This window comes from Corvus moneduloides, chromosome 5, assembly GCF_009650955.1.
Source record: "Corvus moneduloides isolate bCorMon1 chromosome 5, bCorMon1.pri, whole genome shotgun sequence".
Lineage (NCBI taxonomy): Eukaryota > Metazoa > Chordata > Aves > Passeriformes > Corvidae > Corvus > Corvus moneduloides.
The window spans coordinates 8,706,007-8,733,085 of record NC_045480.1 but is presented as its reverse complement, the minus strand read 5'-3'; the positions used below and the strand labels follow the sequence as shown (position 1 = coordinate 8,733,085).

The 27,079-nt window shown below is 38.3% G+C and overlaps 1 protein-coding gene across 4 annotated transcripts in view; it reads left to right on the top strand.

Moving 5' to 3' along the window:
• ZFYVE28 (zinc finger FYVE-type containing 28) overlaps positions 1-27,079 on the top strand; it is a 151,050-nt gene that overhangs the window by 50,912 nt on the left and 73,059 nt on the right. For all 4 annotated transcript variants that reach the window (XM_032109053.1, XM_032109051.1, XM_032109050.1 and 1 more), the window contains exon 2: positions 16,626-16,766. In XM_032109053.1, the coding sequence (XP_031964944.1) occupies positions 16,626-16,766 (141 nt within the window). The remainder of the gene's footprint in view (positions 1-16,625; positions 16,767-27,079) is intronic.

Genomic DNA, 27,079 nt, shown 5'->3' with positions numbered 1-27,079 from the left:
ATGTTCTGGAATGCTGGATGTGGAAGCTAATTAGCATTTTTTTGAAATTTCTTTGTAGCTTATTATTACTCAGTGCAAAATTTCACCTGGGTATATGCAAATAAGTTCATATTTGTCTTGGTAGGGTGGTATGATGTCTGAATGGCAATGGCTTACAATAAGAAACAGGATGGGTTCATTTTCTAGCATCTTACAAAGCAGTTTCTCTAAGCAATTTAACCTTTTGTGTGTGAAGCAGTCACTGGGGAGCCTTATGTATAATGCTGCATTATAATAGGCTCTTCCACATAAACCAGCTTTAAACATTTTTTCCCCAGAATGCTGCAGAGGTTCAGTAGTTTGTTGTTAAACTGAGCCAAAATAACCATAACAGCTTTTTGTGGGTTTAGAAACCAAATGTCAAGATTCTCAGGAATGTCTCGCTGCCCTAATGCTGTATTTGAACTTCTACTGGTGCAGATGTGAATTGTGATGGATTAGTGGGTCATCTGATACTCTAAAATTATTTTGCATCTATCACATTAGAAATGTATATAATAAAATAGTTCCGCTTTTTATGGCGATGTACATTCCAATGAGAATCTACTAGGATTTTGATTTTAAGGAGAAAAATTTCAAACCACCAAAAGAATAAACCTGAATGTATTGGAAAACCTTCTTTCCTTTTAAAGAGAACTCATATTTCTCGCTTCTTCTCAGTCCTCTGAATTTGCTGCACTGTAAGTTTTGCCATCATGTCCAGGAGACTCAGTGATTTTAAGGCATTAGGAAAAATAAATCCACCAGTGTATATACACTCAAATGAATGCATCCTGCAATATGTTGCTACTAAAACTACTTACATTTAGAGCAAGTAATTAAATTCCACTGACTAGATTATTTTTTTCTCCTCAGAATGGGAAGTGTCCTTTTCACTTTTCTGTCTTTCTTATAATCAAAACAACATATGTTGTAATTGCTGGTTTCTTGATGAATTCACAGTAATAATCCTGAACTGTTGGTTGTTGGTTTTGGCTTGATGCAAGAACACTGGTGTTGTCTTGAATGAGCTATTGCCAGTATACAAGTAAGGATTAGATTTTTTTGGAATGTTTCATATATTCAGTGAAGCTGTGTTACAGGCAGAATGGAGCTTTAATCCAAGGTTATTCCATCAGTTATTGGGGAAAAAAAATTGACAGATACTTTGCCCCAGTAAGAGATGTAGTTTTCAGGGGTTTTCTCTCTCTCTGCTGTTCTCTCTTTGTATCACTGTCCACCAGTGTTTTAATCTTGTTTGGTTTGATGTGAGTTCATAGGCTTCTTTCTTGGTGCAAAGCTTTCAGAGCAAGCTTATGTCAGTGGCCAACTAAACCAGTACATCTATCTCCCCTAGCACATGACTACTATTTTTCTTAAAATTAGCCTTGGTTCTTTACATTTTACCTGTTTTTCTGGATGGGTTGGTTTATTTGTTTGTTGTTTTGGTTTTGGGTTGGGTTTTTTTTGTTGTTGTTGGTTGGTGGGTTTTTTTTGTTTGTTTTTTTGGTTTGGTTTGGTTTTTTGTTTTCTTTGTTGTTTGTTTGTTTGGGGTTTCTTTGATATACCAAGGGTGCTAATCCATGTGTAATTTTGGAGCCATCAGGTATGATGTCAGCTTTTCCACTTCAGTCTGTTAATATTTTTCTGAGAAGTAATATGTTGGCAGAGGGCTGCCTCAGCAGCCTGATCCTAGAGGACAAATGGGAAAATCAAGTAACAAGAGCTTCCATGAATGAACACATCTTGTACTTCAGAAGTATTTTGGCGTAGCTAAGCCATCTGCTGCCTAGAACTGAAAAGTTCTGAAGGCAGTGTCTGCAATATGTTGGTCCCAGGCTCTGCTTTGTCTTTGCAAGATAGATTTTTTTACTTTGGCTTCATGATCTCATGTGAGGCCTTTCTCCTGCACAGGTGTGGACTCATTAAAACTAGAGCAGATTCTTAATGCCCAGTTCTCAGGTGAAGGGCTGTGATTTGACTCTACCAAACTTAGTTTTTCCTCAGGACTGTTTGGTGTTACACTTTTTTTTCTACTCTCTTTCTGGGGTGCTGTGGCTGCTTATGCCTAAGTGAAATTTTTCTTGGCACAAGCTGACAGACAAACCTGAGAAATAGTCTGAAAAACTGCTACTTTTGACTCTCTTCCCAGCTAGGAACTGCGCTGATTTTATGAATGGGGAAAAAAATCCTCAGAGCATGTTATTCCAGTCTAGGTGGAGTTTCTGCTTAGGCTGGGTGAGGGTTTAGAAACCTCTGAAAGGACTCAGTAAGTCATGTGGGAATGTGAATCAATAAACTACCACCTTAAGAAACTCAGACATATTTAATTTCTCACTAAGGATGTATATTCATATGTCTTCAAAGTATATAAAAGAATATTAGTGACTGGAGTGGTAAATTTGTGATAGTCTGTGATTGAGAACTAAGAGCTTTGTAGCGCACTGAATCTAGACTGTCTTTTGGTTTTAAGGGGAAGTGAGCTGGCATGGAGTGGGTTATATTCAGTATGTACATACCTTATGCACAGAACCTTTTCTCATAATCAGATACAGTGAATATATACCATGTTTTATTATGGTTTTTACAAGCAACAGTGCAGCCTTGGGTATAATTATTCCCTCTGACAGAAATCTCATGTTCTGGATCCCATGCTCAGTTGACATGTTTTTCATGTGTTCTTGCTGTTGTCATAAGTACTGTTTAAATGACTTCCAAAAAAAATCACTCACTGGAGTATCCCTCCATATTTTATATTGTTGAGTCCTTTACAGCACAAAAGCCTTGGTTCTTTGATGAGGAGCAGTGTGTTTTGTACTGGGAGGTTGAAAAATGGAAGAGTGATGCTGTAGAAAGACTTGGAGGTACAATGCAGGCAGATGCATTTGGTGCACATGGGGAGAGATGGTTCAGGGAGCGAGGCAAACTAGTCTGCCAAACCAAATTTGTTATATGCTGCCAGCTGCACAGTCTAATTGCATCTGTCTTGTGGCAGTGTGAAAGAGACTTTGGGGTGTGCCAGAGAATGAGTGAAAAGCTTGCTTTTGTAATTTGGTTTGCTCTAGTGTTGCTGTTAAACATTAAGTTTTTATGGTAATATTTTGTTATAGTGGGGTTTTTTGGAAGTTGACATGATTGAGTGGGTTAGTTATTAGGGCAGTGTTAGTTTTCAAATTGCAGTCTCCTGTACTGAGTGATGCTTGTGGTGAGGTACTAAGGCAAGGCTCTATTGGAGCATCATCCATTGCAAGTCAGAATAAATTCCTCATCATGTAAAATGAGATGCATGAGAGTCACGTTATCCTCTGCAATTAATTGCTGAAGTGTGTAACACTGCTCTGCTGGAGAGTTTTCCCATCTGTTGCAGAGGACAATATGCACAGAGGAACTCTGAATCAGTGCTGGCCTGAGCAGAATGAAAATAAAACGAACTTTTCTCTTTGAATTCTAATTTTTGGGGTTTTTCAAATTTTTTCCTGCAGTATATCTTGCTCTAAGTGCTGCATATGTTCTTATGTAGCTATTTGTCCAGAGAGAAATTACGTGTGTAAGAGAAATTTCTCCCTTTTGTTCTCTTTTGGGAATCACAAGGCTCTGTTGGGCCACCTGGAATACTGGGCTGAGTGCAGGTCCAGCTGGGCAGGAAGAATCCCTCGTGTGCTACCACAGAGGAGCAAATGGCACCCTGATGATGTTGGGGTGTGGGGTGGCAGAGCACAGCCTCACTAAGCTCCTTTGCAGAAACTTGGGGTGTTTAAGGGAGGTTCTCTAAGTCTGTGCTTCACAAGTGCAAACAACTCTGTGGTAAGAAACATATATATGTATATATATAATCATTAGGAAGTCTAGCAGTCTCCTGGTTTTTCATGTTTTGTGTAATGAAATTATTTCATGGGAAATAAAGATGTTTGTAATAGCTCTTCTGGTAATTTAGCAAGTCTCACTTTGCAGGTAATTTAGCTTTTCCTTTATGGAATAAAATAACTTGCATATCTTTCTTGAAGTTTTCCTTTACTAATACAATTTTGTATATACGAGGGCTATTAATGTAATTTTCATAGTTCAAATTGTTTCATTTACAGAATCACAGCATAGTTTAGGGTTGGAAGGGACCTCTGGAGATCATCCAGTCCAACATCCCTGCCAAGGCAGGGGCACCTGGAGCAGATTACATAGGAATGTGTTGAGGTGGATTTTTAATGTCTCCAGGGAGAGAGACTCCATGACCTCCCTGGGCAGCCTGTATCAGTGCCCTGCCACTATCAATGTAAAGTTCAGCCTCATGTTGAAGTGAAACTTTTTGTGTTTTATTTTATGGCCATTGCTGCTTGTCCTGTCCTGGACACCACTGAAAAGGTCTGGCACTCTAGGATTTATCTTGTTAGGACGCCTGCATTCATCACAGCTATAGAATTTAGCTTTGAGATTTGATGCTCAGAAGTTACCAGTGAGGAGGGCTGGGTTTACTGTGGAACTTCCAAGATGCTTTTAAAAAAGGAAAGTTTTTATTTGGTTTGTAAATCCATCTTTTTAGTTGTATCTTTGTTTCCTATATCTGCTCTGTTCTCAACACTAGTACTGGGTTTGGTTCTGTCTTAGCCTGAGTGCTTTTGGTTATGCTTTTTTGCATCTTGTACTTCAGATTTTTATTGCCTTCCTCATTCCAGCACTTCCAGCATTCAGTGACATGTTAAACAGTGACCACTGTATTTCACAAGTGGATTTTGTCTAATTTAAATGTGGAGCTGCCTGTCTCAAATGGGTCTTTATGAAGCAATCTGCATTCACAAAACACCTGGGAATTTTTGCCATAATTTTTGACAGATTATTTTGCTCTATGTGGAATAAATATATAAATGTATGTCTCCATAATAAGTCATTGTGCTGTAATCAGTCAGTACTTTCACCGTCTTACTGTAATTACACCCACTCACCCTCTATAGGTAATGCCCTTTCTTTGTCTCAGGTTGTATTGGCACCTGACTAGTCCTTAGGCTGGTGTAGATAGCAACACAAACAATCAAGCAGTAGCTGCTTGCAGAGTAGAAATACACTGCCAGCTTGATTTACGTTTCTGTTTTTAGTCCATTTCAGAATCATAATTGTGTTTTGCTGAATATAAATAATTCTCAATGGCCCTTGAAAAGAGATGCAGATCCCCAGACTTCGTGAGTTCCAGGTTATATTCTTTTGCCTGTCATTTCCAGTTGATAAATTCTGGACTTCCTTTTTTTTCTCAAATAAATAAACAGAAAAGTAAATGAATAAAAATTTTCTGAACACATACTTTGATTATGGATATTATTCATGGTTTTGAATGGTGGTTGTGTTCTCAGCATAATTTTGGGATGTGATAACATCATCTCTGAAGTGAATGTGTCTTCCTGAACAGAACCTTTAATTGGATATATTCTATTTTAGCCTATGTATATCGTTAGTAATTAAAAATAATGTAAAAAATATATCAAGGAAAACAAATAGCAAAAAAATCTGAGTTATGGCATATTGGTATGAATATTTGCCGTTTTAAAAAAATGCCTGTCAGTCTTCACAACATTTTCTTTCAAAGGAAAATGCTGTGTTTCACCTGTAACTTGGTAAGGAAAAGCAGTATAGTGTTAGAAGTTGTAAAATATTCAGAGCATGAGGAAACTGTTGCCTGACTAGATGAAGTAACTGCTTGGAGGAATAACCAAAAACATTTTACTGTAAAACTTTTCAATTAATTGCTTTGACTGTGTTTGCAAAAAGCAACGGAAGTATAAAATACATGTCTCCTTTAAGTACTTTTCCACAGTTCCTTGGGTCATGTGTATTAAAAGCACGAGATTTATGTTTAATAATGCATTGAGATTTTTTTTTAGATCGTCATTGGTAGTCCCTGAAGCTCTGCAGGCATTTTCAGTGTGCAGGCTTGCCTGTGTCATATACACTGGATTTTGGAAAATAAAGCAGAGCTGTGGCTCAGGTGTGGTGTAACCACTGCTGGAGGGAGCAAAACAGAAAAAACTGGAGCTAAATTTGGATGCAAGACAGTTGGTCTCTAAGGTAGCAAGAAGCAGCAAAAAAGAGATTTTTATTTCAGTAGGTTTGAACTGGTGTATCTTGCATTCAGAAGGAAATTGTACCATTATGCTCCTGGCAGATCTAGAGGGATCTGGAGATCTGATTGGGCTGGAGAGAGACATGTCTGGTTTAGGCAAGACCACCGTGGGGAAGTACTTCCAGGTTCTGACCTTCATTATGGATTTGTTACACAAAACAGAAAGGCTAGAGCACAGAAAAAATGAGGAATAGGAGATGCCTATGGTTGTTCTTGCCTGTTTTAGAGCAAATTCGCGTTTTAGGCAAGTCATGTGATCGTGTGACTGTAGGTTAGACAGCTGTGTAAGTCAGGCTGGATGCAACTGTTACTGACTGTTTTCAGAGCAGTCTTGGAATTAATGGCAATAATTGAGAACTTGGATTTCAGAAATGTCAGGAAGCTTTTGACACTTAGATTTTATGTTGCTTAGTCAGAGAAAAATATTCACTGTGTTGCAGCTGAAAAGCAATTAATAGCTTTGATCCAAGGCTGCATTTATGCTGAACCTTGTGTCAAATGCAGTATTCATGATGAAACCAATGGAGCAATTTAAGGTGTTATGTCATTGAAATACAAGTTAGAGTTACTCCAGCAGGTGTCCATCCCGTAAGGCTTTGGAAGCACTGGAGTTCTTTGCCCCATTACATGTGAGGAGTCTTGAGTCTTTCTGTGATTTTGGTATGGTCCCTAGTTAATGTTCATTTCTGGAGCCTGACTGGGGTTTAGAGCCTGTATAGTGCAGGGATGGTAGAGAAGATCTTTTGGCTGTGCTGGAAGATAAAGATGCTTAGTGTCTGCTGATAAAGGCTTTCAGTAGGTGTTTACATTGAAATAGAAGCAAATTTTTACTTGTATGAGTTAATACTTTTGCATTACTTAGGCGTGCTTTGTTTTTCAAACATCACATTTCTCTGTCTTTTTGTGGTGCCTCCAGTGTAGTGTTGTTTTGCAATACTATTATCAAATACAGTAAAGGAAAACTAGTTTGAATCATATTTTTGCCAAGGTATTGTAAATATTACAGTAAGCATTACTGGTAATGCATTTCCACTTAACATCAGTTCTGCAATTAATGCGTTTATCTCTTTTGTCACTTGGCATTCTACAGAAATACCTGGCAACCAGAAGTTTGCAGAATGCATTTGGGGACAACCAACATTTAGTTAGAATGTGAAAGTGATATTGCTGATCAATAAAGGGTAATAGGCAATAGAGTGTATGTGTAATAGCTGTTCTGAAAGCTGTTGTTGGGAATGTGGGAAAAGGGCCCATTCATTAAATAGGTAGTGCCGTAATTATGTTGGTTTTTCATAAGTACCTGAACAGGCAGCAACCAGGTCGGGCAAACTTGATCTTGCCAGAAGAAACAATATGTGATTTTTAAATCCTTGTATGAATCACTAATATGTATTGAATAGAAGGTTTGGGGGTTTTTCGTGTTTTGTTTTGTTTGGATTTTTTGTTTTATTGTTCCTCTCAATAAATGGATATAGAGAGACTGTAAGCCCAAAGAGCATTCATGGTTGCATTTAACTTCTGCATAGTTTTTGTGCATTCTGTGTCTTGTTTTAAAAGGAGCAGTTTGGGGTTGAGAATGGCTGAAGACTGATAGAGCTTATCCAACATGCATGCTGATGAGAAGTGGTCAAACTCAAACTGTATGCTGAGCTAGCACAGAAAATGGGAATAGCTGTACAAACCCATTTGTCTCCCAGGAGAGATTTTCTGCGTGACCAGGAGACCAAGGACAGACCTTGAGGATATTGTCTAAAAAGACCTGGGAGTGCCTAATTGAGCAAAAAATATTCAATTCAGCAGGGAGTGGGAGCAGGGATGCATGGGAGCCTTCTGCTATGCACTATCATCCAGTCAGTTTCCTGTCTCCAGCAAATATGTGCTTTTTGTGTACTTGAATATATTTTGTTGTTGTTGGACTGCTTCCAAAGTTTTAAACGTGGTTTAAAGTCCTGTGTAGTCCTGCTGTCAGCCTTTCCCCTCCCTTTCTTCTTGCTCATGTTCTGGTAATTTTCAAAGCCACTATTCATGCTCAAGTGTGCTTGGAAAAAGGATAGTAATCACAGTATCAAGTTGTTAAAAGCAATGAAGTTCCTAAAAGTTCCCTAAAACTTTAGGTAGGCTCTGCCTACAAGGAGGTGTAGACTTTCTGCAAAGAGAGATGATGTTAAATACTTGAATAGAGGACTGTGTCTGGAGTGTGTTCCTGGTTAGACAGGGGTGAATCTCCCATTCAGAGACTGGGAGCACAGATGGGTGCTGTGGTAAAAGCATGGGACAAACATCCACTGAAGCTTGCTGTTGCCTGGAAAACAGAGTAGGAAACAGAGTTTGACTGGTGATGGCACTTGGAAAGCTACTTGTTTATATGATTTAGCTGAAATAGTGGAAATAAGATCAAAAGATTTACTTATGCAAACATTCATTTGAAGTTATTGTCAGAAGGCAGAAGCTGGGAAAAGTTTCGCTGCTGAGGGCTGTATGAGCCATTTCTTTCATCACTGAGTTGAACAGGTGCACTTTGGAACAAAGTTTTGATGAAATCTTTTTGTTGCAATGATTGATTGTGCTACTGATACAATGCCAAGGTAGTTAAATCCCAAGCATCTGTCAAGGTGTTCAGCTTGAGCTTGTTGAAAGTCTCCTACAAGGCAAATGAGGTTATGTATGAGCAGCTTTACACAGATGCTGCTGCTTTTGTTAAAATATGATATGGAACAGCTCAGACTCACCCTAAGTGAGTTTGCTGAGCCAAAGAAAAATAAAGATGCACTTTGAACATGAAAAAACTAAGTAATGTGCTATGCCTGTTGATACCTGAGAAGGACTATGGAGCAACTCTTTCACAGTCATCAGGCTTGAACTTGCTGGGTCAGGTTACCCTCTTATTAGAGTTTTGTCTATGCCCTGATTAAGATAATTATTTTATGATATAGAAGTAAGAAGTTGTACATGGCAGATTGTTCAAAATTGGTTGGTTCTGAACAGCAAAGCAAAATTTGTGTTTTAGGAGGTCTGCTAAGCATGACCAAAATACTGGAACTATAGACCTAGGAAGGAAAAAATAATTTAGGGATGTGTGTGCTAAAAGATGACAGAACCAAAAAGAGTCTTCAAGACGATCATTTAACTGCATAAAGTGGTTGTTTGAGGTTGTTGGGGGTTTTTTGTTTGTTGGGTTTAGTTGGGTTTTTTAGGATAAAAGTCTGATTCTGAAAGGAAAAAAGGTAATACCTCGAGAGAAATTAACATGTTAGACATGTCTAAGAACAGGTCATTGTTTGCCCAAATATTTAGGAGTTATAAATATTTAGACACATCCATTAGACTATAACATAACTAGAGTGGGTTGAAAGTACTCTAATGTGGCAAGTTGTGAAGACATGTAGTGTGGCAGGATGCTTTGGATTGCTGGGGGACAGATTGCTGGGTGCCACTTCCAAATGCCACATGATTCCTTTGTGTAAGGGGGGGCTGTACATCTGGAATTGAACATAATCGATCAACAAGCCCAGGGAGCTAAATTGGCTATTTTCCTCTTTGTAGGTAACAAATCACTAAAAGCACTGCAGAATCTATTTTATTTGAAGAGATGCTTAGTGTCATGTTTGAGTTTAAATACAAAAATCTAGACAGATCTGAAGCAAACTGCATAAAAGCATTTAGGGAAAAAAAAAACCTGAAGAGTGATTTGTACATTTCAATATGTATCCTGACAAGCTGAATTTGTTGTTTCTAAGTAAATATTTGTTCTTTAAACTTGATGTTCTTACAGCAGCTGAGAATGAAATCTGATTAGCTTAAGTCAAACTCTGAGATATTAGCTGCTGGAGGACGCTTTGGTTAAGTGTTTTACAAGTTCAGAGGGGTGGATTGACCTTGTCTGGCTGCCAGGTGCCCACCCAGCCATTCTCTCACTCCCCTTCACAACAGGCCAGGGAAAGAAAATAGGATGAAAAAGCTTGTGGGTCAGGATAAAGACAGGGAGATCACTCACCAGTTGTCATCATGAGCAAAACAGATGCAATATGGGGAAGGTTAATTTCTTGCTAATTAAAAATAGCCCGCCATAGGCTGGATGAGTAGGCAACCTTGAAGGTTACCCACTCTTCACCTGGAAGAAGTGGCTGCTCCACCACTTCCCTACAGCAAAACCCTTTTCTCTTCTGGAGTCCATCTTCTTTTCTAGAAATCGAGGCTATGGTTCAGCTGCAGGGCACTCCTATTCTGCAGAATAGATGTCCGAAAGCTTCAGTAATTTGTATTCAGCATATGCTTATGTGCTTCCCCCAGAAAATATGGATTTGAGCACATGCTTTTCCAGATTAGTATTATGAACACTCAAAAATAGAAACTATGTACACTGACTTAATCTGTCATGAGTGAAAACCGACAGCATGGCAGTCTCAGATGTTTGGTACTCTAGTTCAGCATAACTGTTACCAGATTTTCATGTTTGGGGGGTTCGAATTACACCCAATGTAAAGAAAATTGGAAAAGATTATCTACCTGATTTTTGTTGTCCTATGAATCATTAGCTCACTGGGGTTGTTTGTTTGTTTTGTCTTTTTGCTTAAGGTGCTGCTAGCATTTTATTGTGTTAACAAGCTGTTCACCTGTCTTTCTTGCTTGTGTAATGATATTCTATAGATAAACACAGAGCAGCTGGCAAAGCTTTAACGAGGCTGTAGCTTTTTTCACAATGCTTGGCTTTTACATATCCTTGTGACCAACTACCAGTTGTTGTCTTCATCTCTGAGTCATTTTTCTTTTTTATGCATGTGCAACACCAGCTTAAGACTTCATGACATTGTACAAAATATGACTGCTGAGGGAATTTTTTTCCTTTTTACTTTAACAGATAGCACTTCAGATAGTCAGTAGATTAAAAGGAAAATACCACAAACTAAGTAAAACCCCAAAACCAAACAACCCCCCTCTGCATACATCTATGTGCTTGGAACAGCAGTTCCTTTTTCATTTAGTATGAGGAAATATTTTTGCTGCTAAACCTCTGACAGTTAAGTGCCAGAATTTTTGACTCACCTGCCTGTTAGAGAATTATTGTGTCTTCTTGCTATTTATTAGCATTTGGAAATCAATGAAAAATTCAAAGTGCCTGTCCAAAGGAAGGATGTGAATACACTTGCTTACATGTGAGGTGAAAAATAAGCAGATGTAACAACTTGCTGGTATCCCTTTTTGAAGAAGGACCTTCAGTCTTTGGAATTTGTTGTCTGCCAGTTAAACCTACTACTGCAACTGTGACTGGTGTAAAAGTTTTAATTGATTAAGTTTCTGTTGCTTTAAATGTGTTACTTTTTCACAATGGCGATAAATAAACTTTCGACTCTGTGCCTAAATCCTGTTACTTTTGAACTAAAATTTTTTTTCTTTATAATATTATGTAAGTCTTAGTTAAATTTAATTAGCTTAAGACTAGTTACATGCAACATTATTTTTAAGTTTTGAAAATACTGAGTTGGCTCATCAGTGCCTTTATTTAAATTGCTTAGGGCCTAATTCTGCCTTTTCCACAGAGCACGCTGCCATCTTGTACAAGTTGTTTTCCAATACAGAAGTATCGTTTTCTGTACACTGCAGAGTAGAACCAAGTTTCTAACCTATGGCTTTCATGATTTCTCATCCTAAAGGGAATGTGCTTTCACTTGGGAAGTCCCTTTTTAAAAATTTCTGTGCTGTACAGTAATTGTTCATATTTGGGACTGTCCGATAATAGCAGCACGTATTTTGGGGAATGGAAAGTTTAAGGTTGATCCTGCGCCTCTTTCCTTTCCCTGAAAATACAGTAGGCAACAGATTTAGGCTGAGAACAACTCCTTAATAGACACACTACTGTTATGACCTGCCTCTGAGGCAGGCTGGGATTCCTGTTAATAAATTCCTTGGGATGAATTAGAGTGAAAAGACATTGAGTGACTGGTGTATTTATGAGGCAGATTTATTTTAAAACAATTCAATTGTGGTGGAAAGTATGTGGGCATTTTGTTTCTCTTCTATAAAAGTATAAACGTACCACAAAATACATAAGGAAAAGAAAGAGAAGGAAAGGATAAGAGTAGATGGTTGAGAGGAAAGATGTCACCGCCTGAGGATCCAGTGATGAGACTTGATCACTGTTTTGCTGTACTAGTAGTCACAGACGTGATCCGTTGGGAATGGGGGCCCACAAAACAAAAAGTTTGTCAGGTTATATACATTCAAGTTGGCATGGAAATGCCTGGATCTCTTCCCAGGGAAAGGGATTCTCCAAGTCTGATGGAACACTATGGGCCACGTACAGTCTTCTGATGGAGAATTCCCAAAAAGAGTAAGGGAGTACTTTGGGGTCCTCGGTGGTTTTGAGCCCCCTCTATTGGTCCTGCCCACTCCTTGACTCCACTTCTGTGCTTCTGCACTTTATTTTGTGTGGTCACTGTAGACCTGAACTGGAAAATTAGCTCCAGAGAGGTGCTGCCCTGTGTTTGCATAGCCCCCACTTCCAGGCACATCCTGTTATAACTTTCTCACTTGAGTGGTCATTGGTGTTTGAGGCATAGCAATGCATTAACTCCTTACTGTTCAGGCTTCTAAAACCACCCTTTCCCTTACCACAGGGGGAATAAAAGAGGCTGTGTAGCTTCAAGACAGTTCCACTGATGTGAATGTGATAGCCTTCCTCTAAAACTTTTCTCATCAGCTGTTAGAGCTGTAGTAGAATAGGAATGGTTGAACAAGCAGTTGATGTTTAACCAAATATTGTCCTGTGGTTGTGAAGGCATTTCTTAATAAAATATATGTATTTGTGTAAAATACACCTTTTAGTAAGTGCTCCTTGAAAAGTTACCCCAGTGGATGTAGGTTTGCTTTGTTCCCATGTCAAAAGGCAATCTGGATTTACCATCAGCAAAGGCGTATAATTAATGCTTTTCTGTATAGTTTCTTTCCATAGGGATCAAGTCAGGGTTCCTGAGTGTGTGGGAGAAACATAAATGCTTAGTGCTGGAAGAGTGCCAGTGAACAAAGGGAGATCTGGAGCCTTTCATCTCAAGTCCATGGACTTTATTTTGAGCAGGGTTGGGTTTTAGCTGTTGTTCTGAAGACTTTAGATCAGCAATTCAAAAATGATGGATATTATTTTCCAGAGGACAACTGGCAGGCTTCAGAAGATAGTGCTATCACTAGCTGGGATCTTGCTCATTTGCATGGCTCCCTTGCTTCTTTCTGTTCTTTGGCTTATTTGGGATCATCATGTCTTCTTTTTGCGGTGGTGGTGGCTGCGTTCCTGTTGCGATCTCAGTGGAAGAAAAAGCCTGAACAAAATCTGTACTTCTCTACAAAGGATCACGGAAACCTGGGGGAAAACATTCCCTTTAATGTTCAAATTATGGGCTGCTGTCAGTTCCAAGATGATGCACGTTTTATGTTACTCAAAAAGAGGTGGTATTGATACTTGAAAGCTGCTGTTAAAAATCATGCAGAAAGTGCTTGCAATTTTCTTTCAAAAAGAGGACATTTCCTTAAGAACCACCCTTGTTTCTGTAAATGTGATTTTCAAAGTGATTCTTAGATTCCAGAATTACTGTGTGGCTTGAGATTGGTCTGTTGGAACCCTGGCTTCTTGTTGATAGTTTATTTTTTGGGCGCTGTCCCATGTTGGGAAGTCTGTGCTAGAATTTCTCTTCTCTGTTAGTTGTCACTATTTTTTAGGGATAGTTTCTGGTTTTGGTCTACCTGCTTGTTTACAAGATTGAGAATAGCATCTTTTCTTCTGATAACATGCAATAAATAATTCTACAGACCTGTTATTTATCTAATAACCTGTAGGTAACAGGTTTCTTAATTTGTTTCTTTTTAACATTCTCTTATAGTCCATTTAAACTCCACTCCTGTTTGAAAAATCAGATCAGAATTCATTATGCAATAAACCAACCTAACCTAATCCTGGTCACTGTTCATTGGTTGGACTTCATGGGCAAAGCCAGAATGTAACCAGTTCAATAGTTAATACAGCTTTTTTATATGGACAGTTTTACACTGACGTTGTGGATGGTAGGCAGGCATCTTCTGACTATATATCTGACCTGTTGAGTGCAACTTAATAAAAAGTAAAAATCCTTAAAATAAATATTTAGTGAGTGATCTTATAACATGGCTAAATGTGTTACTTTGTTTGGTTGCTTTTTTTTTTTTTTTTTAATTAACTAGTAGTGTGCTGATTGTTGTCTTTGTACTGGCTGGAATGATAGTTTGTGTATATCATACAAATGGGGATAGTAAGTTATGACCCATATATGAAGTGATGGTTTCAAATCTGTGGAGACTGGTGCCAGCACAATGTACCACACCACCGGAGAACAGAGACACTCAGGATAGCCTGGGCCATTTGTTGGGCTGAATATGTGGAATATAAAGAGGCATTAGGCAGAAGGAATGCAAGGTGTACTTGTAGAATGAGACTCCTGCCTGGAGAGCTCATACTCAGGAGGCTGTTGGGGTGATAATAGCAATATCACCACGTACAAAAAACTTCCAGTGCAACCAAACAAAAATTCTCCCCAAAAATCCCAAACCTATATGTGCAGCCTACAGTGGTGATATGGTTAAAGGGGTTACTGCCATCAGTGGATACAGAAATAGGCAAATAGAAGTACTGCAAGTACTCGATGCTGTAGTGGAATAAGGCAAAATGAGCAGTGTTGCTGAAGTCCAGCAAATCAAAACAAGGATTAGATGCATTAATTTGTTGTTAAATGGGATGATTTCCTTAAACAAACTGCCAAGATAAGTGGTAGGTTTTCCATGAGCTGTTTTCAAATTAAGTCTTTCTATTAATTTGAGTATCTAGGGATGGGAATTGCTAACTCTTCCTCTGCCAAGGAATAGTAAGGAATTTGGATTAAATTATTTGAACCATATTTTGCATAAACTGAAAATAAAAATTGGCATTGAACATGGCACCCTCCCTAATTTTCTGTTACCAAGTGGAGTAAATTGAATTTGTAGACTTGTGGTTATTTGCTTTAAGTGGCCCCCTGTGAAGAGATTTAGAGTTTCATGCAGTTTCAGCTTGCCAGGGACCACATATGATTGACAAAATTAATCAAAGATCACACTACTAATCCAGACCAAACATAACACAGTTGAGAGAACTCAATTAAAACTTTTGTTCCTCCAGTTGAAAAAATCAGCCATGTGGGAGCTAAGTATCTCAGGCATACTTGTGTTGCTTGAGACCAGTCTTAATAAATTGCCTTATTTTGCTTCTGCAATGCAATTTAGATGCTTGAAAATCAGCAGTCGTGCTTTGCCACAATTCCATACACAGGCTCCTGCATCTTTGTTTATTAGCTCTGTCCAGAAGGTTTTAATGGTTGTGGATAGATGCTGAAGGAAAACATAAAACCCAGAAATAATAAAAATAATCGGGTAGGGAATGCTTAAAGAAATGCTTTACTAATCTTGACTATAAATACAGAAATTTAGAACTAAACAACATAAAATTTAGTAGTTCAATTACATGCTCTCCCTCTTATTATCATTCATTTTGAATTTTGTTTGTTTCCCTGACCATATATCACAAGCTTTATCCTTCTCCCTGGGCACCTTTATATCAGGGCTATAGTGAAGACATTATTCAAGAGTGTAGATTTTTGTCAGCTTACACTTAAGATATTGAAACCAGAATTCCTAGCTGTTAATGTTAAAAAAGATCCTTTTATGATGTAAACTTTTACTATTAATATTTATTATTAATATTTCTCAATGTTTTTGAGGAAGCATTCTTTTGGTCTTTTTATTACAATTGCTGCTTTGTTTTAATGTGGCCAAAAATCCATTGTGATGATTCTGTACTTTGCCATTTGAAAGACTTGTGACATAGTTTTCTCTCTGTAATACCTTGTTTAGTCATATTATTATTTGTTTTGTAAAGTGTTTGCATCTATTTGGCCCTGGTAGATTCAGTACCTTTGCCTTCTGTGGCTTCATTCTTCTGATGCTCAAAAGGAGGATTCTGACCAGATCATGCTGCAAATGTTACTGTGGTGCTTGATAGATTATTCGATTGCTAGATAGGTTTGGGGGTATGGTTTGTTTGTTTTAACTTGGAAAGCAACTTTGTCTTGTTTTGCCTGGAGCTGAAGTCTACTTTTGTTTAATAAACAAAACTTGTGATTCAGTTGTTTGCACCTGCAGATAATTATGTCACAAGTAGTGAGAATGCCAGGGTGGTTTTGGAGATAATGGTAGCTGAGTAATGTCTCAGATTTATTATGTGAGAGGTTTTTTGAGAGTTTGGGGTTTTTTTTTCTTCAAAGTAGAACAAATTTCTAAGTGTATGTAAGTATCTCAAGATCATTCTTTTCCATGCTGCCACACTGCTTATCTGGCTTATATGTTAAAAAAAATCACAGTAAATACAACTCCTTGAAGTCAGTTTAATTTTTGGGTTTTGGTTTGGTTTTTTTGTAAAAATAATGTAATATTGTCCATGTCTCCAATACAGAGAACAGACCCACAGCTCCTTGCTCAGTTCTACTATGCTGATGAGGAACTAAATCAAGTAGCAGCTGAACTGGACAGTTTGGATGGAAGAAAAGACCCACAGAGATGTACACTGCTGGTCAACCAGTTTCGCTCCTGTCAGGTAATCAAAGTGGCAACTTCCTGATTTCAGTGGGATTTTAATGTATGTTTAATGTATTACATCAATATTTTTTGTATTAATTAGATTTTATTCTCAGAGCTTTTTAAAATGAACCATCTTTAGATACATGCCTTTCCTTACTTTAAAGGGTATATTCTTGAAAATACTATCCATAAATGAAATTTCCTACATCTCATATAAGAGTGTGGATGCTTCCCCTGAATGAGAATAGAGATCATAAACTTTGTTTCCTTTATAAAAAATAAGCATACAGAGCTTACTAAGACATGAAAAATATTTCAAAATTTCCAGCAGCAAAAAATAGCCATGTCATTTGTAGCTGCTCAGCTTTCACACCTCATGAATCTGATAGTTTTTCATTAGTAAATGAGCTACATTCAGAGGGTTATTTGGTGTTTAGCTAATTCAAATTTTTAGAGGTAGAAACTACTTTTGTTGTACACTTCTGATTTGCATGCATGCTCTGATATTTTCTCTCCCAGTCACACCCAAGAAAAACACTTTAAACTGAAGTAGGCTTAAGTCTAAAATAATGTGATGTTCAGCTGATAGGAGGATTTCTGTATGAAAAGTAAATGCTTGCTGTCACCTCAGGAAAATTTAAGTGGAAAGACCATAGTAATAAATACACATTTACATCTCCACTGATGCCTTGAGAGGCCTCCTAGAAACAGACTAGACAGCAGTAAAGAATTAAAAGAGGTATTTATTTGAAAGACCTTCAAAGGTACGCCCAGGGGAGTCTGAAGCTATTCTCAAAATGTACCCCGAGATGGACCCCAGGTCACGAGTTCTTCACTCTTTTATAGGTTTGGTTCATTTGCATAGCAGGGTTAATTCTCCAATTAAAGCTTCAGATTTCCCCTCAGCTTGCCCCCCCCTTTGTGGTTCTTTGGTTTATACTTTTGGCCTAGGACAGTCTTGGTGTCCTTGGAGAACAGGCCCGGAGAGGCTTTGTTATGCCTACCTAGCATGAGAGAGCAGAAATTAACAGGCTACAAGAAACTTCAGAGTCATGCACCAAGCAGTACAGAATTTGAAAAATATAAAAGTTAAAACCTAAGGCATCACCCCCAAGTCAAATATGGTGCAGTTAAATGTAAAGAATGCATTTTGATTTACACTTGCTAAAATTTTCTTCTGTTACTCCTAATAAAATGTACTGAACTTCATTATGGGAAAAAATTTCATCACTAATCATATTAAGATGAATTTCAAGAAAAGTGCCCTGATTGTTGTAGGAAATGTTCATGTTAAGTTAGCAGAGTCTGTTGAAAAGAAAAACAGTCAGATGCTCTGTGTTTGCTCACAAGAAAACTAAATTTTAGAAGTGCAGCTTACAGGGAAAGAGTTGACAGTGAGTGTATTGTTATGTCAGAAACAATTTTAATACTTCTGTCTACTTTGAATATATTCACAATTTCCTACTGCATCGTTCCTAGAGAAAAATGTGGAGTTAAGGGTTTACCAAACTGGAAGCTGTAAGTTTATTAACAATTAAAAATGCAGTGACTTAAAGTGAAAAAAAAAAAAGTGGAAGTTATTTCTAGAGGAAGACTTCAGTCTTCTGTGTGAGAGATCAGCTATACCTAAACAACATTTCAGCAATATTTATCTGACTTGTACAAAACCTCCAGTAGTGAATGTTCCACAAACTTCCTAGTCAAATTCTTTCTAGACTGGCAGGAAAGGTTTTCTGATAATAAGGGTGGATTAACAGTATCATTGTGTAAGACAAATCTCCTTCGTTTTTTTTATCCCTAGCAATGACAACTTATTCCTTATTTCCCTGCAGGCACACAGGTTTTCTGATGTGTTTCCCGTAGTATAGGCAGACCTAAAGAGTTCTACTCAAAAGTAGTTTCATTTGTAGGAGTGCAAGAAATGCAGACTCTGATTGCTCCTTGGTCAATTTGGCTTGTTCTATAGTGATTCACTACCTTGTGACTCTTAATATCTTCTGATGTCTGGTAATTTCATTTGTCAAACAGATTGCTGCTACTAAAACAATCTGTTGCTAGAGCCGAAAGAAGAGATGGAGGGTTTTTTTTATGTAGCTATTTTTGTAATTTGTAAAGTTCTGTAGAGCAGGTCAGATTATTGTTGAATGTCATGTCCAAAACAGCTTTGCTAATTAGGTCTTATATTATTTTGTAGTATTTTGTGTAAATGCAGTGTTTTTTGGTTTCTTTTAAGAATTTGTCCTGTAATTGCCAAACAAGAGAAGGAGCAGTGTTTTAGTAAGGATTCAAAATGTAGGTATTTGCTGACCAAATATTGCATGGTAGGAGGAGAAATTGGTTTTAGCCTAAGGTGTGGTGGGGTTTGAGAATGATGGAGAACCAACAGCCAGCCCTGGGCTCAGAAGGTTGTGGTGGAAGGTTGTGCATGTAAAAGTAGGGTGGCAGCTGCATTGTGCAGTACCTCTGATATCGGCAAAAACAGTCATGTAATTCTGAGACCTTTTATTCAGTAATGCGCACTTTCTGACTTTTCAAGCAATGCTTTAGAAAACTATTTTGTGACCTCAGAACAGTTAACCAGACTCCCAGTCTTTGCAGGTTTTTTTTTCCTATTTTGTCCTTGTTTTTCCATGGAAACCTTAAGTTTTAAGATTTCCCGATTATTCCCAATTTTTATCTCCATGAAATTTACAGAGGCGTAGCCTTTCTATAAGATTTTTGTGTTTTCTAGGGACAAAGATTTCTAAAATTCCATGTCCTTCTATCTTGGCATCTGTCTTTTAAATTAATTCATCGTTCCTGGTTTGCTTATTTTCAGATCATTCACTGATAGTGTCTGCTTGATTAACAGATGATGTTTTTGAATTTTGGTTTTATCAATTAGTGAAAGGATATGTGTTTAAATTAGTGTGGTTTTTTTGTTTTGTTTTTTTTTAAATGCTAACAAGTCTTACAAACTGTGATTCTTCTTGGAGAGAGGTTGGGTGTTATGTTGGATCTTAACCATATCTGAAGAGCCCAGTTTTAAATCTTTGTGTCTACTTTGAATTTATTATAGTTTTGTTAAAGATCTCCAAGTTTACTGTAGTGTGTGAACAGACTCAGACAAACCAGAAGGTCTCTGCCTAAACGATATAATACTTTATAGTGGACATACTTAATGTTTTCTATCTTAATGAAACTGGCAGTATTAGTCAAGGCAAGTTGAAGGTGTGGTGCATTGTGGTATTCCTGTGGATGTGCAGAGAACTGCAGTCTTCAAGAATGTTGATGCTTCCTTAGAAAACTGCAACTCTGAGTGTTGTCTTCTACTGCTTTGTCATGATACTATCTGCTGATAAGAATCACACTTTTTGCAGTAAATTAACTTTTCAAAATTTCTGAACATCTTGCAGCTTGGTTTTCAAATGCTGTGGGTTGACTGTACAGCAGGATGCTGAGTAGCATAATCCATGAGTAAGAATGGTAAAATGAGTAAGATAATGGTTTTCAAAGCTTAACTTTTCATTTTCACTATAATGTGATGTAACACTGTTTTCCAGTTATGGTAGCCTATTATAAAAATGCCATCCCTTATTTTGCTTTGGTGTTTGCATGTCAGTGGTAAAATATTGTGAGAACATACCTATCAATACAATATCTTGCATTTATTGTGTGATTAATACCTATTCAACAGAATAAAACACTTCTCTACTGGTTTCTGTTAAGATTAACAATACCTAAAGTGTGCTGAGATGCTTGATGAAAAGCTGTGTAAGTTTGTCTTAAATTAATGAAAAGGTAGGTAAAATGTCATACTTTGGTTTATTGAACTTGATTGATGGTTATAGAAGGAAAAATTTTTTTTTTTCCCTTAAGAGAAACATCTCTGCATTAGTCAGTGTTCAGTGATACGCAGTGCTAGTTCACGTGAGGTTTTTTTTCCCCCTGCAACACAAATCATTGCAGTATTTTGTATTTTGTGGTATAACAAGTTGTCCTTTCCTATGCTACTCACAACATCACACAGTATTGAATTTTACAAGAAGTGATGGTAACTCATGTACACTTTTGAATTATTCACTCATGCATTCACGATCATTCTCTAAATTTATTTGCTTTGATCATTGCTTTTTTCACATTGATTAGTATTTTGTTAGTTGAGTTGGTAAACTGGTTTAAAACAATTTATCAGCTATTTAAATGGAGCTAGGTTTATTGTTAAATATTACAAAACTTCATTGGTTTTGTTAAAGAGTAAAGAGTGAAAAAACCCCTTTGTTTCTAATGCAGAGTTTTTTAAGACTTGACAGGTAACAAACCTGTGCATGAGTACTTCACATCATGAGAATGTTTTTAGGATCACAGTCCTTGCTTGCTATTTCAGTACACTGAGAATTATTTCTCTGTGTACAGTACTGAGGTCTCAGAATAGCACATGAGTCAGTTCCAGCACGGTTTTATCAGCATTATTCCTGCAGATTGTATCTCAGCAGCGTGTCACTTGATCTGCTGAGGTTCATGGGGAAGGAATTTGCCCCATCAGGGCACTGCCCTCAAGCAAACCATAGACTTTCCCGGCTGTGCTGTCCATTTGCACTGTTCCACAGAATAGTAAAATGGGGAATTCATGATATTTGTGAGACATGACTGTTTCTGGCTCACTGGTAGGAGTGGAGTGATGGACACTGCTTTGACTGGTAGTACATTACACTGATTCTTCGCTCCTTTCCTGCTATTTGCCTTCTTGGGAAGCACCTCCTGAATTACTGCAATGGCAGCCCAGCATTTCCAAGTCAGCTTCAGCAGTTTCAATTTGCTGTAACATTAGGCTTTAAAATGTAGCCTTTAGTGGACTGCTTCCTGTATAGGTCAGTCCTTTCATATTGTGCTGAGAAGCAGGGACCTGTGAATCTGAACCTGATTATTTACTGTAGAATAAGTAAGTGTTGTTGAGGAGTTGGAGCCCTTAGAGAAAGCTAATCATATTCCAGCATTTTGTTGTTATCACTTGTCTGTCTCAGTTTCTGTGGCAATACAAAATATGTAGTGAATATTATCAAAAATGCTGTGTTTCAACTGCACTTATCTCCATATTTCTTCAAGCTCCATTTAACAACTGAAAGCATCATTGTGAAGTAAGTTGACATACAAGTGTCAGTGGAAACAAAGCTTTGCCCTCACTGCAAAGGAATGTGTTATAGGCTGAAGGAGCTTACTGTGGGGTGTGGAAAGATGGTATAAATTGAATATGGCAAACAAGGAGTAAAGGAGCTGGGAGCATAACTGGGGAATCTGCTGTGTCACAGAGTGACATGGTAAAATCATAGAGTCATAGGATAGTTTGGGTTGGAATAAGCCTTAAAGATCACACAGTTCCAACCCCCTGCCATGAGTGGGGACACCTTTCACTAGGCCTGGTTACTCAGAGCCCCATCTAACCTGGCCTTGAATACTTCCAGGGATGGGGCAGCCACAGCTTCTCTGGGCAACCTGTTCCAGTGTCTCACCACCCTCACAGTAAATAATTTTCCTAATAACAATCTAAGAATGGCTTCATGAGAGGAAAATCCTGCTTACCAAACGTGATTTCCTTTTATGACAAGGTAACCTATCTAGTTGATCAAGGGAAGCCAGTTGATGTGATCTTTTTGGATTCCAGTGAAACTTCTGATACTGTCTCTCACAGGATCCTTCTGGACAAAATGTCCATCCCACAGCTGGACAAACACATCATGGGATGGGTGAGCAACTGGCTCATGGGTTGGGCACAAAGGGTTATAGTGAATTGGATGACAACAGACTGGTGACCTGTCACTAGTGGGGTTCCACAGGGCTCCATCCTTGACCCTGTGCTCTTCAACAGCTTCATAAATGACTTGGATGCAGACCTGGAAGGGACACTGAGCTAGTTCACAGATGACAGAACACTGGGAGGAGCTGTTGACTCCCTCAAAGGCAGAGAGGCCCTGCAGAGAGACCTCAACAAATGAGAGGTTTGGGCAATCACCAGCCACATGAATTTCAACAAGGGAAAGTAACAGATTCTGCACCTGGGACAGGGCAACCCTGGGTGTAGGGACAGACCTGGGGAATGAGGACCTCAGAGCTGGATGTAGCACTGCAGGTGGGGTCTCAGGAGAGCAGAGTAGAAGGGGACAGTCACCGCCCTTGTCCTGCTGGCCACGCTTCTCTGGAAGCAGCCCAGGATACATTTTGGCTTACTGGGCTTCTAAGGCACATTGCTGCTTCTTTCAGTTTTTCATCTACCAGTACCCCCAAGTCCTATTCTGCAGGGCTGCTCTCAATCCACTCATCACCCAGTCTGTACTGGTGTTGAGCATTTTCCCAGCATGGGGCAGGACCTTGCACTGGGCCTTGTTGAATCAAAATTTTAATGCAAAAAGAAAATATATGCTCTTTATCTCTGAAATATGCTTTCTGTGTATCTTAAAAACTTAGAACTGTTACTTGCTTTGTGAAGATGGAGATGGATGGATTAGACAAGTCTAGAAGGGGAGGAAGCTCTTTGTCTGATACTGTGTAGTGTCTCACTGAAGCAGTGATAATGCTTGATAATTGGGTCACTTCAGGAGGTGGTTACCAATTTCAGCCTGATACAGGGATAGCAGTCCAGTTGTCTTTCACATCAGCTTGCACTATGTATGTGGCAGATTTCTGTACTGGTTTTTTATTTTATTAAGAAAACCCAAAAGCACCAACAACAGTAACACAAAACCCCCAAACAAACAAACAAAAACCCCCAAACAAAACAAAAAACCACAACCAACCAAAACAAAACCAAATAAATGAAAACACCAGACTGGCAAAAATCTAACCCAAAACAAACAAAACTTTCAACACAACACCATCACACAGAACTCTGAAGTTGTTGCAGGGTTTGCAGATTGCTTTAGTAACATTTCCAGAATGGGAGAGAAATGTAACTGAGCTAAGGGAATTGTTATAGAGCATGCGTTGATTTCTCTGTTGTGGGAAATTGAAAGGCTCTTCAGTGTGTGACATTTGAGTTTTCTTATTATATATATTTAAAAATAAATAAAAGTTGATGTAGCATGAAATGACAACATGGGTGGTAATCAATAATGCACAAGGGTGAAACTGAATCTGGATTGACAAGTTGTTAAATAATGAAAAGAGAACTTATCTTTGTATACAAAACACAATTAATTTTTTATCAGTGAAGAAAGAGATGTGGTTATATTATGTTAAATGGTGCATGCTGGGGTAGCCATAGGTCATTACTAAAGAGACTGCGATGCAAGGTTATACTGTACCATCTGCTCATGATGACCACATTTCCACTCCTGTGGAAAACCACTGGCTTTGGTGGAAGATGAGGTAGTCATCCATATAACACATGAGGTGGTAACAGGAGAGCAAAATGAATATTTCATCTGTACTTCAATTAGAGCAGTTTCTTCTTTTGGTCACAAGTTTCATTCAAATTTAAAAATACATTTTCTTCTTTGTAAAAGAGAACCCAGCTATAGAAGGCAATTAATTTCAGAGGTATTGGAGTCTTCAAATACTTAGTTTCAAAAGATAAAATGATTTTTCATTTCTTAATGTATGATTATTTGCCCTCAATCATAGTTTTTTTTATTGCTAACATTTGGCATGTTGGTACCTTGAATGAATATTGGTGGTGGACCTGAGACACAGTGGTATAATTCCCAGAGCATTTGAAGGCTAAATGAGGACAATGGAGCCCAGGTCATTTTAAGCCTGACTTTTCTCAGCATTTGTGAATTAAGAGACTATACCTGATCCAGTTATGTAGGAATTAATGTAATGTGATGTGTCTGACTATCAGGGGCTTTATAGTTCTTCCACACTCTTCAGCAGTGCCATCAGAGGATTGCTGTCAGCTCTGCTAGAGTGTGATTGGCTAAATTTTATTTATTTATTTTTTTACTGTTGCAAAGAAGGATAGATTCTAGTATCGGCCACTGAATTGTTTATGTAGTCTCATGACTTAAATGGGCTGCAATTTTCCTTCTTTCCTCCATATGCACATGGTAGCATCACGTTAGCAAGGTTAACAATATGTGCAAATTTTTTTTTTGTGATGTTTCTGTACTTGGGGATTAAGTCTATTTTCTTCTGTTAGAAGCCTTTTCACTTAATCATATAGAGAAGTCCCTTTATTTTTTCTTTAATGCTGGGGAAGTATGATAAGAAAGACAAGGCAAGTTATTAATTTTTTCAAGACAGTTCTTAGCAGTGGAATTTAATTTTCATAGTGACCTTAACATACTTGGAAGTTAAAGTCTGTTTTTTAATAAGAAAGAATTCATTTCATAATAATGGATTATTACGAAGAATATTTTGTAGGAATATTGTACAATCTGGTTTTCTCATGTGTCATAAGTAAGTTTTCATTAAACAAAATCCTTGAATGAAACATCCTGAGTTGGAAGGGACCCACAAGGATCATCTAGTCCAGCTCTTGGCCCCGCACAGCACCATCTGCAAGAGTCTCACAATGTACATGAGAGCATTGTCCAAACACTCCTTGAGCTCTGTCAGGGTTGGTGCTGTGACCACTGCCCTGGGGAGCCTGTTCCAGTGCCCAGCCACCCTCTGGGTGAAGAATCTTTTCCTGATATCCAACCTAAACCTCCCCTGACACAACTTCAGGCCGTTCCCTCGGGTCCTGTCACTGTCACCACAGAGCAGAGATCAGTGTCTGCCCCTCCTCTTCCCTTCGTGAGGAAGTTGTAACTGCAATGTCTCCCCTCAGTCTTCTCATCCCAGGACAACATCCCCAATTCATTTGTTTGTCCCTTAGTCCTTCCCCAGAGGTTCTCAGCTGTGCCCTTGCCAGCTACAAGCTCTGTGCATTCCAGCTTCTCCATTACACACAGTGCCAGCCCCTGCCGCACCTGTCCCGCCCATTCCTCCTGCCAAGCCTGGAACCATCCAACAGGGCACTCCAGTCACAGAACTTATCTCACCAGGTTTTGCTTATGCCAGTGATGCCAAATCTCTGGGACTGGGCCAAGGCTTCGAGCTCCTCTGGCTGGATCCTCATGCTGCACCTTTAGATGAAAGCCTAAAAGGTGTTTATGTACTTATGTTAAACATTGGACACAACAAGGACTTCTACATATTGGAAGGAGGGATTACAAAATATTTTGGAGTTTGAGAGAATAGATTAATTTCAGACTGCCCTTTTGTTACTCTTAGTGTATAATTGAACATTAAACTATTAATTTAATGGCTGGAGTTTAAGGTGATGGGAAGAAAATAAATTGTTAGCCATTAGGGTGGCTTGTTCAGTCATTGTAATTTTATAATTAGCCAGAGAGAATGAGAAGCTTAAGTAGTTCAGTCATAACTCCAAGTTCCTTTTGGAGTAAAGATGCACTGGTTGTCTTCTGTCTCCAGCTAATGCTTTAGAAAGAATTTGTGTTAGCTGATTGCTGCACAGCATTCTTGGTGAAAAACAATGCAGACTTTAAGACAGTAATTTAAAAAATTACTCATTTTTGAAAATATTACATGTATTAGCAAGCTAGTGTTGCTTTGAAGAAGTTTGAAATGATTGATCTGAAAACAGCTTGTGATAAGGGTGAATTTGCTGTTGGAGAGCAGGCTTCAGATGGTAGGCTTTGCTACTGCATGCTTTTGCACTACTTGCACACGTAAGACCTTCACGTTTTAAAGGCTCGGGGAAGCCTGTTGTGTGTGAAATGAATTATGCAGAAAGTGTGCTGTTGGTTAAGAAAGGTTACCTTTTCGCTTATACCACCTACTCTCCCCTACTGGCTTTTAATTTTTTTCAATATAGTGCTATTTTTTCAATACTTCTCAAAGTAGTGTTGAGATGAACAGCAGCAGCATTACCCCAAGTAGATGGTTCTTCACACCATGAAGAAATAAAGCTAGATACTTCCTACATGCTCATATTGTTCCTTGTTCTGTATTTCTGAGAAAAGCCCAGAATTTAATTCAGAAAATGTAGTGCTCTTGATGCTAACATATGATTTACACAATATAAATTCTTAGGTTTGCCCTGAGAATACATTTTCAGTTCTCTAGAGGTCTCAAGGTTTCTGTGCCTGAAGATTACTTACGCAAATACCTAGCAACAGATATTTGTGTTCTTTGATTTCTCAATTGCCCTGCGGTGTCTGCAACTACTGTTATGTTGTTGCTATTCCACATACATAGTGCTCATAATCAAACAGTGTAATTGTTCGTGTAGAGGTGTTAAATGATGATCATCTTGAGACTGCAAAGCTTGTTGAATTGATTTGTGCAACTGGGGCATTGAGCTAAACTGCCTTTGTGATGTAAGTTCTGGTAATTTTTGCTTTAGAA